This window comes from Brassica napus, unplaced genomic scaffold, assembly GCF_020379485.1.
Source record: "Brassica napus cultivar Da-Ae unplaced genomic scaffold, Da-Ae ScsIHWf_1274;HRSCAF=1820, whole genome shotgun sequence".
NCBI classification, from domain to species: domain Eukaryota; kingdom Viridiplantae; phylum Streptophyta; class Magnoliopsida; order Brassicales; family Brassicaceae; genus Brassica; species Brassica napus.
Window position 1 is genome coordinate 4,670 of NW_026014693.1, and position 18,090 is coordinate 22,759.

The window sequence follows — 18,090 nt, forward strand, 5'->3', positions numbered from 1 at the left end:
TAGCTTGATTTAGTCGTCCAAAACTGATTGCTTTTTTGTTTGCAGTCATTATTTAACTAAGATCGAGGACAAACCACGTACATCACCAACAAGGTGGTACCACTTCCTCCGGACAGCCAGAGGATGGCTGGAAGACTGCGTAAGTCTTCTGCACACGATTTAAGTCGTCTACAAAGTCGTCCAAGTAGACTACTTTCCAGACGACTTAAAGATAAATCGTCTGGAAAGTCGTCTACTTGGACGACCACGTAGACGACTTAAATATAAGTCGTCTTCGTCTGGTAACTTCTAACTTGTTATATTTAATATGCAGCATATAGATGCTTGGATTAATGTGCTAAGGCAGAGGTATCAGGAGAACCCACAAGCTTTCAGGAGCGAGCGAATGTGCTTCCTGGATCACAACTTTTCTCAGTCTTGGAGAGAGCAGTATCAGCTCTTCAAAACATCGGAACCTGATCACAAAGGTTTAGGAAGAGTTCTACCTGGTGGGGCGTCGTATTTTTATGACGGATCAATACCTTCATTTTGCCAATCAAACAAGAAGTGGGGGGAGGACATTGATGATATCTATGCGCCAGTGAACTTGGACGACAAGCATTGGGTTGCTATTTGGATATCGATCCCTAAGAGGCACATAGTCGTCTGGGACAGCATACCTTCATCTAGTGTACCAGACGCATGGGATGCGATAATGGAGCCTTTTCTCCAGATGGTCCCTTATCTGCTTGTTGAGTGCGCAGCCACCGACGAAATGCGGGTCAAATACGGGTTGGAGCCATACACATATGAGAGACCGCTGAAAGGTGTACCCACGGCCAACAATGGTGATTGTGGCGTGTACACTGTAAAGTACATTGAATGTCATGCGCTCGGGGGCTCCTTTGACCCTAAAGACTTTGCTAGGTGCAACGCGAAGAAAATGAGGGATAATATGGCGGTGGATATATGGAAGGAGCTTGTTGATCAGCATCTGAAAGAAAATGTGGATGGTGATAAGTTCGTGGGCATGTATGATTAGATTTGTATTTGAACATGATTTTTTAACATGATTTTTGTATTTGAACATGATTTTTTAACATGATTTTTGTATTTGAACATGATTTTTTAACATGATTTTTGTATTTGAACATGATATAAGTTGTCTGGAAGAAATAAGTCGTCTGGAAGGTTTTCCAACTGGACGACTTACAAATAAGTCGTCTGGAAGGTTTTCCAACTGGACGACTTACAAATAAGTCGTCTAGAAGGTTTGGACGACTTATTATAAGTCGTCTGGAAGGTTTTCCAACTGGACGACTTACAAATAAGTCGTCTAGAAGGTTTGGACGACTTATTATAAGTCGTCTGGAAGGTTTTCCAACTGGACGACTTACAAATAAGTCGTCTAGAAGGTTTGGACGACTTGAAGGGATAGTAGAAGGTAGTCTAAAAATAAAATACACTTGAAGGGATAGTAGAAGGTCGTCTAAAAATAAAATACACTGGACGACTTAGTAGAAGGTCGTCTAAAAATAAAATACACTAGACGACTTAGTAGAAGGTCGTCTAAAAATAAAATACACTGGACGACTAAAAATTTAGTCGTCTGGACGGGTAATCAAGACTGGACGACTTAAATTTAGGTCGTCTGGACAACTAGTCAACTGGTTGTGTACATTGTGGTTTCGTATGGCCAGTTTCCTTGCAGTTTGAGCATCTCCGTGCCCTGTGTTTCTTCCTGGGTTTGTGTCCTCTCATCCTAGATAGCTCCAACCAAGATTGCCATCTTGATTTCTTCGGTCTCCCCCGACCACGCTTTAGTTCTGGAGGAAAGCATTCTCGTTCCTCAATATGTTGTGACACGATAGGATATATATTCTCTGAGTATCCTGCATACAGATAATTCTTTGAGTACAGTGGACATACAAGTGTGGAGATATGCAAACCAGCATGTATTCCAGCAGCTATAGCATGAGAGCAAGGTATTTTCTCCACTCCATAGACACCACAATCACACTTTGCATGTTCCAAATCAACCACACAGTCCATTTTGCCACCTTTGACAAAGAAATGCCATCCATCAATTGGTTCGACCGTCATCGTACCCGCTATCTCTTCTCGAACAGCAAGCAAGTATTCAACACCCCCGCTATGTTCAGTTGTGAGACTCAAAGCATCTTGTCTCCTTTTCCAATACCATTTTCCTAACTTCTGCCTTATGAACTCCAGCAGGAACGTAATCGGAAATCCTCTTGCTCGCTTCAGTGCGGAATTAATAGATTCAGCAATGTTGCTTGTTTTTATGTTGAACCTGTTCCCCTTACAATAAACCCTTGACCATAGCCTGACGTCGGCTTTCTCCAAATACGTTGCAAGTTCCGGGTTTGCACTCCGTATCTCAGCCATGTACCGGTCAAAATCGTAAACCGTGTGAGCATAAGCAGCCCCTTTCACCAAGTACATGAGATGTTTCCCTTTAAACTTTTTGACAATGTTATCTTGAAGGTGATAATAACATATTCCTCGGGTTGCCCAAGGAAACACCTTATCACACGCACTTTTAATGGCCTTGTGCCGGTCGGAGACTATCACCAGAGGCTTGTCATGAGATATACAACTAGCCAATTTTGTGAAAAACCATTCCCAAGAAGGTATATCTTCCTCATCCACGATCCCAAAAGCCAATGGGAATATCTGAAAATTGCCATCTTGTGCGGCTGCAACTAACATAGTTCCTCCATACTTTCCACTTAGGTGAGTTCCATCCACCACAATGACCCTTCTCTGATACTTAAAACCTTTGATAGAAGCTCCAAAAGAGAGAAATAGATACTTAAATCTTTTCATAGAATCAAGTTCTATCGCCGTGATAGAATCAGGATTTGCAATGGAGATTTGCTCGAGATATGATGCCAGACGCGAATACCCTTCTTCTGCTGATCCTCTCACCAATCTTTGTGCATATAACAGTGCTCTGTATGAAGTGGTGTAATCAAGCGCCATGCCAAACATGTTCCTCATTGCATCAGTGATATGCTGCGGAGTTATCCCATCAATGATTCCAACACGATCAATGAAAAGACTACCTACATACTTCGGAGTACAGTGTCTCCGCTGAGCGATTCGGTCTCCCGCTGAGCATAAATGTTTTTCCACATACTTTGTTACCCAAAACGTGTTTGTCCCATGTTTGACACTCGCTCTGACCTTCCATCCACAATAGCTAACCGGACATGTTGCCACAACGAGAGTTTTCGTTGATTTGTATAATCTGAAAGAAAACTTACCCCTCACTGCTGCCAACCGCAGCTCTGAAAGCAGTGCACCCTTGCTAACAAAACTCTGGTTGACATAGATACTGGTACCATTCGATTTTCCTCCTTCAATAGCATTTGTCTTAGCATATGTCTTTTGGATTTCTTCAAAACAAATATTATCATCATCTTCCTCGTCCTCATCTGGAACCTTTCCATAAAGACTGTAATCCCCACCATTCTGATCCGTTTCACCAACAATAGAATTATCAGCATCCTCCTCCCCATTTTCCTCCTCCTCATTATCACCAACATCTTCAAAACATTCATCAGCTTCATCATCATCACCAACATCTTCTTCCCATTCACCAGCTTCATCATCATCACCAACATCTTCTTCCCATTCACCAGCTTCATCATTATCACCAACATCTTTTTCCCATTCACCAGCTTCATCAATATCCCTTTTCTCTGAAACCGTTTCGACCTTGCTGCGGCTTGATACACAAAGACATACTCTATGGGTTTTGAGTATCTCCAGCAAGTTTCGAACTTGTCTATCACTTGTAACATGAATGGGAAGACTGCCTGGAGCCATCATCATTTCTGCTGGTAATGAGTAGCTAATCTCCACACTCACTGTTCTCATGTCCAGGTTATAATCTTCTTGAGCCATTGCAACAAGTTCAGCATGTGTTGAATCTTCATTCAATAAAAACAATCTTGCTCCTTTGAGATCATCAACCACAAAATCCCAACGGAAATCTCTCAACAACCATTCTCCATACACTGCATGTAACTGAAAAATCATCTGCAAATATTCAAAATAAAACACATTAGTAAACATAGAGAAAATGAAGAAGTTCAATAAACATTGCCGCAGACGACTTAGCATTAAGTCGTCCAGAAGACTTAAAGGTAAGTCGTCTAAAGAGGTCACTTTTGCAATTGAAAATTAAAAGGGACGACTTAATTCTAAGTCGTCCGGCTTTGTTTGTTAAAAAAAAAACTTCAGACGACTTATATATAAGTCGTCTACGAGAAACGGGCTAGTTTTGCATTTGACCGAATCGTGTCAGATCTTTGACTATTTCTGGACGACTTATAATTCAGTCGTCTCTGGGAAAGTTAAAATTTCAATATTTTATGAAAACTTGACGACTTACGTGTAAGTCGTCCTAGGTTAGTTTTGTAATTGAAAAATAAAACTTCATAATTTAACTTTAACCAGACGACTTAATATAAAGTCGTCCCTCCAGAAGACTTAATTTAAAGTCGTCCGGGGAAAGCGAAGTCGTCCAGAATTTTTCCCAATTTTCTGGTCAAACCTTGCTTATCCCGGACGACCTTAAATTAAGTCGTTTAGCTGGACGACTTTCATCTAAGTCGTCTGGAGAAAGTTAAATTTCAAGTTTTATTTTTCAATTACAAAACTAACCTAGGACGACTTACACGTAAGTCGTCAAGTTTTCATAAAATATTGAAATTTTAACTTTCCCAGAGACGACTGAATTATAAGTCGTCCAGAAATAGTCAAAGATCTGACACGATTCGGTCAAATGCAAAACTAGCCCGTTTCTCGTAGACGACGTATATATAAGTCGTCTGGAGTGTTTTTTTTTAACAAACAAAGCTGGACGACTTAATTTAAGTCGTCCGTTTGACCAGATGACTTACTAGTAAGTCTTCTACGCGAACAGATCTTGAAAAAAAATTCAAATTCGTACCTTAAACTAGGTGAGATGACTTTGTTTGCACACAGGGTCTTCTCCAACCACCCAGAACCTCAAACGAAAGCAACCGTAAGTCAAAACGAAAGAAATATGGCTCTGTCAACCATAGCCCATATTTTGAATCAAAAGCTTGAGTTTTTTGGATGAATATAGAGAGAAAGTGAAAGAAATGTTGTTTTTAGTTCATAACAATTGAAACAGAGAGAGTGTAAAGAGATTTACGTGCATTAAAGGGCAATAAAAGCTCCAAACAGTTCGTACAAGGTTGTTGCCACTATTCATTGCAGTGGCAATATTGTAAATACTTGAAGAAGATGAGGTTGAGACAGTAAAGAAGCCATTTTTGAAAAAAAAAAAAAAATGTTAATGGCATTTTCGTAGATAAAATGCAGGTGTGGGGTTAAAATCTCAAAAAAAAAAGGAGTCAAAAGAAAAGGTTAGTTTTCTGTTTGACTCCAAGTTTTGAGTCACTTTTGCAAAAAGCCCTTAAAATTGCGTAAAACCCAAATGAAAATTCAAAAAGATGTGTACCTTAATATCCATTCCAGCTCCAAAATAATAGTTTAAGCAACCATTTTCACTATTTATATCATCTGCGAAGTTAGGATACATATGACAACCTAACATTTTAATAACCAATTGTTATAAACAGCCAGGCGTTCATTGAAATATGAATCTTCGAACCCATAATAAACTATGTATATATATATATATCAAAATGAACTAACAACGTATAGTTCTGTACACATAAATACAAACACAAAATGAAAATCCACAAATAAACATCACAAAAAATCCACAGATAAACATCATGCACGATCACAAATAACTAAGAGTAAACTTACAAAAGCATATCAAATATATTCACATTTTAAAAAAATTGGACAAAATCAACACATGTTTACGATACAAATTTCTTATATTTTAAATAAAACCATATCAAATATTTAAAAAAAAATAAAAAGTAGTCATAAGTGAATTACACATCATATAGGAAACAAACTTCTTAAACAAAAAAAAAGTAAAAGCGGAAGTGATCGTATTTTTACAACTTACAAAGTACACAACAAAAAAATATTAGCAACATATTTAATTGTAATTTTTAGTTTCTGAATTACATATATAATTATAAACTTTGTATTATAATTGTAATTTGAAGTATTTAGACCACAATAGTTGTATATATACTATTCGCTCATTGGCAAATAAATTCATTGAAAAACGTATAACCACGAAATTAGAATCCATTCATTTTTTATTATTAAAATAAACATAATCTATAATAAAAATAATAAAATATACAAATTAAGATCAAACATCATTATACATAGTACAAATCAGATTACAAACATATAAATTAACTCTTACGAGTCCAAAAAAAAGATTCACTATAAGGCCACTAAGTTTTAGCAGAATTTAGACCACATGTTGATCATCTACGACGCACAACCAATTTATATACTTCTATTCCAGATCCTAGCATAACACAATTGCAATGAAAAATATAGTAATATGTATACAAACATATCTAAAGCATTGCGCGGACCGACCCTATTAATAATATAAACTAGTGTTATTACCAAGTATACAAGTTTTTTTTAATAAAAAAAAAATGTTTTTTTTAAAGATCATGTAAAAGATTCATCTCTTTTCCTCCTCCATTTATACAAATTTTATTTTCTAAGGATGAGAGATTCATTAAGTGTGGTATATGAAAATGCTCTTAGGATTAGAAAGAACAACTACTTGTACAAAATATTATTTTTGAACTCAGTAACCTCTCTCCTTCCTACCAAAGACAAACTTTTCTCCTTCCCTGTGTTTATCACTACATATGTAAATATCTCATGGCCAGAAAGAACAAAACCATAAACATCAACCAAAACGATTTAAAAAAAATAAAAACTGAAAGAAATGAACTTAAATAAAGAGGATCTCTCTAGAGGTGTCTTCCAATAGCTTTGCCACAGAGAAGAAGATTATCAGGAGGATTGTATTCATTGGCCAGACTCTGCACCGGATCCCACACTTTTAGATAAAACTGCTGTCCTAAATATTGTCTTTCCCATATCGCCGACCTCATATTCCACATTCCTTGATTGTCCAAAGACACCAATATTGCTGTCCAAGAGTTTGGGTACACCTGCAAGCAATGCATGCCCAAGATATAACATTAAACAAACCAAACTAGTTTCAACAAGACTTTCAATTCAACTTTCCAAATTCTTACCTGAGTTGTGTGTCTGGTAAGAGCATCAACAAGATTGTAAAGTTGTCTCTTTGCTGGTGTCCATTGTCCAGAACCAAATCTAGTTGTCATTACAAAGAAACAGTTAGAAAAAATCTGACTTCATAGTTAAGGTGCCAAGAAGAAGAAGAAGGAAGACTCACCCAACGACCCAAAAGTCATAACCGTCAAGGTGCCAAGACTGCACTGCTTTCTCATTGTTCTGGAACACTATTTCAAGAAAATCATGGAGAGATGCTTTAACAACTGACGTAGCAACAGTCGCAGGAGAGTTAGAAGGGACGCTCTGAATGGCACTCGTGCTGAACACTCCAGGGATGTTGAAGTGATCAGCAAGTTTGAGAGGAGTATCTGAGTTCACATAAGAGACACCGTTCACTGCATAGCGTTGCTTTCCGTTGATCAAAGGAGCTGAGTTCGAGAAAACAAATGACTTGGTCGTATTGATTTTTCCGTAATGGAATGATCCTTGAGGGTTTGGTCTCGCTGCATTTGCTGTTAAGTTCCACCTAAAAAGAAAAAAAACACCATTAAAAATGACCTAATTCTTGGGACTCACGTTATTATATAAGTAACTGTTTTTTCTTTTACCTGAATGTTCTTGCTTGTCTCATGGACCAAACAAGCTCTCCAGGGGGAAGAGGGGGCATATCACCAGAAGCTGGGACACCTGAGTTGGAATAACGCAACAGAGCAGTAACAGAAAGGTTGGATCTTACGAACCGGGTGCTTGCAACGATGTAATAATCTTTAGGAGATTGGTTTAACGTCACAAGGAGTGATAAAGACTGGCCAACGTGAACATCAAGAGAGTCGTAGTCCGTTTGCATGACGTGAGAGCCTTCAACTTCAACTACTTTCATCGTATGTCCTTGGATTCTGAAGTTGAAAGTGCTCGACGACCCAACATTTGAGATTCTGAACATGTAAGTCTTCCCTGAAACATTTTAAGACACATGACGTAAGCCACAAGAAACAGTTTTTTTTTGGGGACAGCTGAGAGGTTCATAAACTCACCTTGGTCGCCTGTGAATGTAGTTTGTGTTTGTCCGTTTATGAGCACACCGTCTGGAAACGGAAGAACCCCACCAGAGTCCAAACGCTGTTGGAGCGTTTTGTGGTTGGTTTTAAACCAATCACTGATGAGTAGAGTGAAGTCTTCTACTGGGAGAGGGTAAGGGATAGGGATCCTAGGTCTTGCATAGACATTGATAGCTCCAAATCCACCGGCGGCTTTGTGAAAAGCGGTGGAAGGGAAGTAGTTGTATGTTCCGATCTGATCTTTGGTTTGGAACTTGTAAGTGAAGTTTGAGTTTGGTGGGATTGGACAGTTTGTTCCCAACACTCCATCTTGCCATGAGTTCTTCCTCTGCTTTATTCCATTCCTAATAAACCACAAACATTGCAAAATATCAGATAAAACATTTGGAGTATGACACAATCTGTAACTAGTAGTAATACAAGATATATCAATCAACTGAATACACAATAACAGAGAAAGGTTTATTCTTTAAATCTTTTGGGGTTTAATAAAACAGTATAAAATTACCAGGTCAAGAGAAAGGGTTGGTCAAGTTTGTTGATGAGGTTGAGGATGATGTTGTCATTAGTCACAACATCAAGCTTTGGACCAGGAAACTGACCATTGATCAGAATAACCTAAGAAAAAAAACAGAATATCAATAAAGAGTTTAAAAAAGGTATTAGCATCAAACAAGCAAAAAAGGGATATCAAACCGTCTATAAGTAGAAACTGTTGTTGTGTACTTTGTACCTGTTGGGGAACACCAAGAGGATAGATAATGCCGTAGGTCACAGTCCAGGTGTAGAACTTGTAAGGGCTTTCTCCTTTCACTATCACCAGGCTGCTTAAAAGAGCCAAAGCTACAAGAAGATGAAGCAAAGATAATCCTGTTCTGAATGCCATTTTTAAATGGCTTGCTAAAAGAATGGTAGCGACAAGAGACTTGCTGCAAGAAAAAAAAAACTCTTTTCCTAAAATGGGTTTGAGAAATGAAGGGACTTTGGTCTATAAAATATGCAAATAGAAAGCGAGAGGTGAGGGTGAGTCGGTGACATAAGTAAATGAGAGGAGGAAAAGTAATGAAGGTGGTTCCAATCAATGGCAGTGAAGATCTCGAGTGAGTTTTTCGCCATTATTTTATTTTCCTGCGTTTCGTCACAGAAATTATTAAAACGAAACCATAATAAAGTAGTTAATGTGAAGAAAGGATAGTGGAATATGGTGACAAGGGAATTGAATGGTTTCTCACGCGTTTTGCATTATATGATTATTGCTTCCAGCCAAAGCTTAGCTTTCATTATTCGACTATAAACCGATAAGGATACCATAAAAAAGGCAAATGAAATTAATTTAAAACGATAAATATTAAAAGAAATAAAATGAGGAAAAGACAATAGATGCTTTGAGAAAATATTATTATGTCCTAAATTGTCGACGCTGAATCGCTGATTAGATTCGCCCTCATGCAGTTTTCTTCATGTTCACCTCCCCCAAGGAAGCTTTTCATTTCTCGGAACCAACTATGAATGAACTTTGTTGTAGTTTCTACAATAGGATAATTAAAATTTTGAAACAAAAGATTATTCTTATGACAAAAAGAGTATCTGTCTATTTATTATCACGTCATCTGCATTGTTGAAATCTGTGCCACTTTTGCTGATTTACTTCAAACAAACGTAGTTCTTTTTTCTTATTTTGGCACATGCAAATCTGACTAGAGACATTTTAATTTTCGATACATTTCAAGTTACTCGCAGTTTTGAAATACGGTCCACCGTCCGATACATATATATACTGTTATTATTTATCGTTATAAATTTATATAGAATTAAAATGTTATTTATCCATTAAAAACAAGAAAAGTGGAATGTCAAAACTATATTTGTGCTAATTAAATTTCCTATTAAAGTATAAAGTATATCCAATTAACAATTGACGGATAGATCACATCAAAATAGGTCCATGGATTCCATGCATGCATATCACAGAACGAAATAAGTACGTGTAGTTAATTTCGAAAAAAGTACGTGTAGTTAAGAAGTTGAGACAAGACATCAATTACGTTCACCTAGGTACACACAGACTATACACTGTAATCTGCAAATATTGTGAAATTTGATCGTTGACTCGGTTAAAAATACGTAAGAAACGAATCAAACAAAGGAAAACAGTATCAAAAATCGTATTTCTGCAGCATAATGACGTGTCGGCAAGGATTATCATGACAAAACAGGAAGCATGTGGAGAGAGTATTTGATTAAGCATCATGGGTTTATTAAATAAAAGAATATCAACCACTAATGTTGATTATTTTTTCTTCTCGTCTCGTAATCACTATATATACCTAGCCTTAGATTAATCAAGTGACATTATACAAGAGTCAACATGGTGCTGGCACTATCATGACATGTGGAAGCTACCACGATGATGGACAGCCACATGCTATGTCTCTTATCTTATTAAGACCGCTCCGAAATTAAATTACGTGCCATCCTTTGGCTTGTAGCAATCTCAAATCATGTGCATTTTTTAATTACGCATTTTGTATCAAGACAAAAAGAAAGATAGAAAGAAAGAAAAACATACGAAATGGGCCCATAGAAATAAAAAGCTCTTGTGAGTGGGCTGCTTTAAATGGTGGCCTAAAACTAAAGAAACACATACGCTCGCACGCGGGAAAAAGAGGCACAGGAAACACGCTCCGTCTACCGAACCAACCACCTACGGCGCGTGTGTATGGACGACGCGGATTGTTAACGACTTAACACAGTTTCCAAGTAAGAACACCTCCATTGGAGGCTTTTAGAGAAGGTTCTAAAAAAAACCCAATAAAAATAAATGAAAAAGAAAATAAAACCAAAGAACCGGTGCCAAACTAAGGGGTTTTGGAACCACTAGACACCCCATACGTGCTCTGTTCTTATTGGCCGCCTTTCTTTCTTCTTCGATGGTTTTTTTTGTGTCTGAGAAATCTAGTGTTGTTACCTCCTTCTCCAAATCCGTTCATTGAAATCACCTTGTAGGTTCGAATTATTTGAGTTTTTGTATTGATTTGAAGCTTGTGAATCTCGTTGGAAGTGAAATTTGGTTTTGCTGATGAGATTAGCTTTGATGATGAGATTTGAGATTAGCTTTGACTTTGTATTTGTTTGTATAGAGATAGCTTCTCACATGAAAGTAATTGGGCGTGATTGAGTTTCCAGATGGATTACCTCCTACTACGTCGACAAGTATGTGTTTTTTATCTTTTGCTTCAGATTCATAAGTATATATCTTTTGGAATAAAGGTTGATAACTTATGTTGAAAATAATATATAGGGAAAAAGGAGAATCTTTCAGAGATGGAGCAGCAACTGAAGAAGGCAGAAGCTGCTCAAAGACGAAAAGTTCAGATTGAGAAGGCTGCAAGAGAGTCCGAGGTTAGTGTTATTTCTCTATCATCGCTATGAGCATCTAAAGTATTGGTAAGCTCATGACATGGATGGTCTTGGTTTTGTTTCTTCAGGCAGAGGCCATTAGAAAAATTCTAGGACAGGATTCGAGCAGGAAGAAGCGTGAAGACAAAATTAAAAAACGACTTGATGAATTGGCTCAGGTACACAGAGAAGCCCACCTTATTTTTGATACGTTATTTCTGAGTAAAAACTGAGATGCTGACAATTTGTGTCATATGCGTTGATGAATTGATAACAGGAGAAAGCTGCACACGAGGAAAGGGCCTCAACAAGCTACATCAGGACAATAATGGGTCCTAATGGAACAACTGTTTCATTTCCCATTGACAAAGTGCCTAGCCTGTTTGATCCCAAACCATCTGGGTATGGTTCTTTTTCACAAAACTCTGTTTAGTTATGTCTCATATATGTTAATGAGAACAATTGCTAAATCAGATTGTTAATGAGTTCCTGACAAAGCTTCCTCTCTGCAGTCTCAAATGTTACAAGGCAGTTCAGGAGCAGCATCAGTAGCAGACTGCACCGGTTTAGATATTGATTTGATTTTTTCTGATACAAAAGGTTAAGAACTCAGCTCTCTGAGTTTATAGAGATTACATGACATGTTTTAGTTTTTCTTTTGCTTTGCTTCAGACTTGTCTGATTGGATATAGTTCATTTTTCATATGTGAGATGAGCTCATGTTTATTTGAATTTTTATTTAGGCTTTTCTTTCATGTTTGTTTAAAATTTCTAATAATAAATTTGTATTCTGTTTTTAATATGTTTTTAAGTCATATTTGTTTAAATTTTATGAAATCTAATAATTTATAAGTTTTATAAAATTTAAATTTAATAATTCAATTTCTAAAATAAAATAAAAATTAAGAACCTCGTAGGAGTTCTACTAATGGACTTTTTCAAAACTAATTACAATATTTAAGGTTCTAAACTTCATAAAGTACATAATTAACAATTAAATTAATTTTAAGAATCCATTAGAGGCTCTAACCAATGCAGGAAGGAAGGTATAGAATATTTTGTAATGGACTTTACACGTCAACGAGGACGTATGCTTTGCAATGAAGCAAAACATTTACAATATTCTCCAACCATACGCTCTTTCCTAACATGTCAGATTTTCAGAGAATCTCAGATCACTTAGACAAAACCTGAGAGTGTCTCTTTTTCTTTGATTTTTTTTTGGGTGTGTGTTTGGTGGGGAGGAAGAGAAATAAGAATGAACGATTGGGTTTCTCTAGGTTTAGGTTCTATTGGGGGAGCTTTGGTCTCCGAGGTTCTGAAACTAATAATCGAAGAGGCAAAGAAGTACAAATCCTTCAAACCCTTGTCCAAAGATCTAGCGGAAACGATGGAGAGATTGCTTCCGTTGACCAAAGAGATCGATTCGATGCAAAACGAGCTAGACCTTGGTTCAGGAGAGCTAAAGAAACTGATGGAAACGATAAAAAAAGCTTATGTACTGGTTCTCAAGCTTAAAGACGACGACGTCTGGTTCTTCGAGAAATCTAAGTACGCCAGAGAAATAGAGGATATCAATAAAGATATGACCAAGTTCTGTGATATTACTCTACAGGTTCTTCAGTATAGGAACCAGTTGAAGTTGTTGAATCTTGGGGGGAACGTTGTGAATATGGTGTACGGTTTAGATAAGAAAATAGATGGCTTGAGCGTTCCCGTTCCCGTTTTCAAAGACCTTTGTTCGGTTCCCAAGCTTAATAAGGCACCCGTTGGATTCGCTTGGCCATTGATAGAGCTTAAGAAGATACTCCTTGACGATGCAGTGGTTAATCTTGTGGTCTCTGCTCCTCCCGGGTGCGGTAAAACCACGCTAGCTACTCAGCTTTGCCACGATGCAGATGTCAAAGGTGGACCTATAAAGTTTCCATCTTTACACTTTTTACTCAATGTTCATGAAATAGCTAGGCGGGTAGTATGGGATTATTGATTAAGCAAGTGTCTAAACCAATATTTTTTATAAAAAAAACGTTCAAGAAAAATTGTTTCAGTTAGGTCCGATTTGCCGCCTAGGTAGACGCTTAGGGCACCGTGTAGATCAACTTTTAGAAAACTGCTTTAACTTTTAGTTATTGTTTCTAATCATCTTGTGTTTCCATTTATGACAGGGCATTTCAAGCATATCTTATTTAATGTTGTCTCAAGTACTCCTAACTTTAAGGTCATAGTACAGAACCTACTCCAGCACAACGGTTACCCTCCACATACATTTGATAACGATTCTCAGGCAAACGTTGGATTGTGGACACTGCTGGAGAAACTCAGAGAAGTCGGTCCTATATTGTTGGTGTTGGATGATGTGTGGAGAGGAGCCGAGTTGCTGCTTCAGAAATTTCGAATTACCTTGCCAGATTATAAGATCTTGGTGACTTCTCGGTTTGATTTTCCGAGCTTTGGATACAAATATCATCTGGAACCTTTGGGAGATGGAGATGCAAGAGCCCTTCTCATTCAATGGGCATCACGGCCTAATAATACGTCTGACAAAGAATATGAACTTCTTCTCCAAAAGGTATTAATTAGTTCTATATCTTTTGTAACCTAAAAACAACCTTCAAGTCACTTGTCTTGTTTGTGGACATTGCAGATATTGAAACGCTGTAATGGATTCCCAATCGTTATTGAAGTCGTTGGCGTCTCACTTAATGGACAAACTCTAACTACATGGAAAGGGCAGGTGGAAAGCTGGTCTCAAGGGGAAACGGTTCTTGATATTCCTTCTCAGCCTACTGTGTTGGAATGTCTGCAGCCTAGCTTCAATGCGCTGGTACCTAATCTCAAAGAGTGTTTCTTGGACATGGGCTCATTTCTTGAAGACCAAAAGATACGTGCTTCTGTAATCATTGACATTTGGATGGAACTATATGGTAAAAGTAGTAGTATCTTGTGCATGAAGTACCTTGAAGACCTTGCCTCTCAGAATCTACTCAAACTTGTTCCTCTAGGGTATGTTGTTCCTGTCTCGACACTGACTCTTTTACACCTTATGTAAAAAGAATCTTTATAAATTATTTTTTTTTCCCATAATTTGGGGCATATACTTATGTAAACAACTCCAAACTTTTTGGGTGTTTTATTGGGCTTGGCCTAGATTCGACCAGCTTCTTGTCATCTAAACCACTAGAGAAACTTATTTCTCTTGGTTTATGAGCAGGAATGAGACTGAAGATGGTTTCTACAATGAGTTCTTAGTCACTCAACATGATATCCTTAGGGAGTTGGCTATACGTCAAAGCGAATTGGAAGCAATCTTGGAAAGGAAAAGACTAAATTTGGAGATAAGAGAGGATACATTTCCAGACTGGTGTTTGAAGGGACCTGTTGTTAATGCCTCTCTATTGTCTATCTCCACAGGTAAGTAACTTATGAACGTAGTGATTATACACATCTCTGACTTTACTATAACTATGTTTGGTCTTTCTTCTTTTTGGTGTTACAGATGATTTGTTCTCATCAAACTGGGTTGAAATGGATTGTCCCAGTGTGGAGGTTTTAGTTCTTAACCTTTCTTCATCAGACTATGCATTACCAAGCTTCATTGCTGGAATGAGGAAGCTAAAGGTTCTGACAATAACAAATCACGGTTTCTATCCAGCAAGATTGAGTAACTTCTCGTGTCTCAGCTTATTACCAAACCTGAAACGGATCAGATTGGAGAAAGTTTCAGTCACGTTGCTCGACATTCCCCAGTTGAAACTCCGCAGTCTCAAGAAGTTGTCTTTGGTCATGTGTAGTTTCGGTGATGTTTTCTACGACTGTGAAGATATAGATGTCTCTAAAGCCCTTCCTAGTTTACAGGAGATTGACATAGACTATTGCTATGATCTTGATGAGTTACCGTATTGGGTCTGTGAAGTTGTTTCACTGAAGACACTTAGCATCACAAACTGTAACAAGCTCACTGTACTTTCTGAAGCTATAGGCAACTTGAGTAAACTAGAAGTGTTGAGGGTGAGTTCTTGCATTAATCTCTCCGAGCTGCCTGAAACTACTGATAAACTCAGCAACTTGCGGTTTCTGGATATATCTCATTGCTTGGGATTGAGAAAGTTGCCTTTAAAGATTGGAAAGCTGCAGAAGCTGAAGAGGATCTCGATGAGAAAGTGTTGGAGATGCGAGTTGCCAGATTCAGTGAGGGATCTAGAGGATCTGGAGGTAAAATGTGAGGAAGAAACCAGGTCGATGTTGTGGGAAAGGTTGATGCCAAAAATGAGAAACTTGATAGTTCATGAGGATGAAACAGAGCACAACCTCAACTTGCTTCAAATGTTTTAAGTTGTGATTGAAAGAAAATTTTCCTAGCTTGTTTATGTCGTGTAATGTTATTCTCATCATTCATATGTAACTAGAAGCATTGTGTATTCTGGCTTTGTTAGTAAAATTACTGGTACATATTTGATTGTTTTTTTTTAGCTTTTATATATTTGTTTCGGTTATCATGTTACAAAATTATGGGTACATGCATATTTGATTGGTTCCTTTACATATTTGATTCTTTTACTAGTAAAGTTTTCATATCTTGGTTCTTGGATTTGGAAGAAGCTACTGAAGTATAGAGCTCTGGCCAGATCTTTTGTACAAGTAGAAATAAGAAGTGGAACTACTACTTCTTTCTGGTTTGATGAGTGGTCCCCCTTGGGGGGGGGATAATAGACCTCACAGAAATGCAAGGTTGCATCGCGCTTGGGATTAATCTCAACGCCACCGTCGAGTTTGTTATTCGAAACTACCGGAGCCGCCGCTACAGAGCAGAACACTTGATCACCATTGATAAGGAGATCCTGAAGTTGAGAGCCCATGGACTTACAGAAGAAGACGATGTGGTTAAGTGGAAAGGGAAAGGCAATGTGTTTCGACCATGTTTCGACACACACCAAACTTGGAACTCTATTCGAGTGCCGCAGTCAAAAGTTCAGTGGTATAAGGGTCTCTGGTTTGCTGGATCAACTCCAAAGTACTCTGTTATGTCTTGGCTTGCTGTACATAATCGCCTGGCAACAGGAGATAGGCTGCTGCAGTGGAACTCTCAGGCAAACGCTCAGTGTATCCTCTGTAACTCTGCAGTCGAATCCCGAAATCATCTTTTCTTTAGCTGCACCTTCACAAGACTATTTGGAGGAACCTCACAAGGAAGCTACTTGGACAGAACTATTCACACATATGGAGTGAAGTTCTTGATCTTATATCGACACACACTGTCTCAGGGGAGACAAGGTTCCTCCTAAGATACGCTTTTCAAGTTTCAGTGCACATTATTTGGGTGGAGAGAAATGGTAGGAGACACGGCAAGGTTCAGAGACCTCCGAGCATTCTTATCAAGTTCATCGACAAGCAAATACGAAACCGAATCAGTTCACTCCGGGGACGAGCTGGAACATCTTTCAACAACGCGATGGTGGTTTGGTTTTCGTCTAGAGATTAGACGGGTTCTACTCCACAAAATTTGTTTCAAAACTATCACACAAGCTTAAACTCAAGTTGCATTAGTTTGTACAAAAGTTTTTTTTTTATTTGAATAAATTTAACATTCTTTCAAAAAAAAAAAGTTTTCATATCTGAAAGTAGAGGTACCCGATTTTCGTTTCTAGTTGCAAAGAGGAGATTTAGCAACTATCTATTGTCTCTGATCTAATAAAGTTAGAGGTTTTAACTTTTTGAAAAAATATATATCTATACTATTATTTGCGAAATGATTTTTCACAACAGAGCTCTCACGTTAAAAGTTATATATGCTATTATTTGTGAATTAAGTAATTTTTTTGTAACAGAATAGTTGTTACCCTTAATGAATTGTTATATATATATTTTATTATACGATTAAAAATGAATTTATATTAATAATATCATATTTTTGTAAAAAAGAAGATAATTCTTATATATTTTGTTGATATCTTAATGAATTTTTATATACAATTTTACTATATAATAAAAAATGAATTTTCTACTTATAATATCATATTTAAAAATAACAATTCTTATATATTGTGTTGTTATCTTGAAATAATATTTTTATTAATTTCTTTTTGGATTAAGATATACAAAAGTTTATAATCAAATATTAATCAAGTAAAAATATTTGCATAAAGATTTTTTCTAAAATATTTGTTTTTTGATATTTGAGTGTTTTTAATGAAAAACTTTATCAAATATAAATAATTTGATATTTGATTTAATTTTTTTGAAGATATAAATAATAACTTATCGTACTGATTTGATTAAAAATAATTCGTAAGAAGATTATGTCCGCATGTGTGGACAAAACACCTAGTTTATTTATATTATTTTTTGCAAAAGTGATTTTTCGCAACAGAACTCTCACATTAGAGCGGCTAAAATCTTTAGTACCCTTAATAAGTATTATATAAATAATTTAATT

At 37.0% G+C, this 18,090-nt stretch overlaps 2 protein-coding genes across 9 annotated transcripts; one reads left to right on the plus strand and one right to left on the minus strand.

Moving 5' to 3' along the window:
* Positions 1 to 6,679: 6,679 nt before the first annotated feature.
* Positions 6,680 to 9,343, minus strand: LOC111212771 (L-ascorbate oxidase homolog). The gene is made up of 7 exons (XM_022714366.2): positions 8,992 to 9,343; positions 8,767 to 8,876; positions 8,235 to 8,602; positions 7,809 to 8,154; positions 7,361 to 7,726; positions 7,200 to 7,278; positions 6,680 to 7,112 (listed from the first exon to the last, which is right to left on the minus strand). The coding sequence occupies exons 1-7, from the start codon at positions 9,142 to 9,144 to the stop codon at positions 6,909 to 6,911; spliced, it is 1,626 nt and encodes a 541-aa protein (XP_022570087.1). The 5' UTR covers positions 9,145 to 9,343; the 3' UTR covers positions 6,680 to 6,908.
* A 1,522-nt stretch (positions 9,344 to 10,865) lies between these two features.
* LOC111212767 (probable disease resistance protein At5g66900) lies at positions 10,866 to 16,150 on the plus strand. Of its 8 annotated transcripts, none has more exons than XM_048771794.1 (10): positions 10,866 to 11,018; positions 11,399 to 11,471; positions 11,560 to 11,660; positions 11,747 to 11,836; positions 11,935 to 12,059; positions 12,170 to 13,564; positions 13,823 to 14,226; positions 14,302 to 14,660; positions 14,869 to 15,068; positions 15,154 to 16,150. In XM_048771794.1, the coding sequence occupies exons 6-10, from the start codon at positions 12,916 to 12,918 to the stop codon at positions 15,987 to 15,989; spliced, it is 2,448 nt and encodes an 815-aa protein (XP_048627751.1). In that variant the 5' UTR covers positions 10,866 to 11,018; positions 11,399 to 11,471; positions 11,560 to 11,660; positions 11,747 to 11,836; positions 11,935 to 12,059; positions 12,170 to 12,915; the 3' UTR covers positions 15,990 to 16,150. The 8 variants fall into 8 exon arrangements, with proteins under 8 accessions (XP_048627751.1, XP_048627756.1, XP_048627753.1 ...); XM_048771799.1 differs by having other exon boundaries at positions 10,867 to 11,018; positions 11,568 to 11,660; XM_048771796.1 differs by lacking the exon at positions 10,866 to 11,018 and adding an exon at positions 11,027 to 11,264 and having other exon boundaries at positions 11,568 to 11,660.
* The last annotated feature ends 1,940 nt before the right edge of the window (positions 16,151 to 18,090 follow it).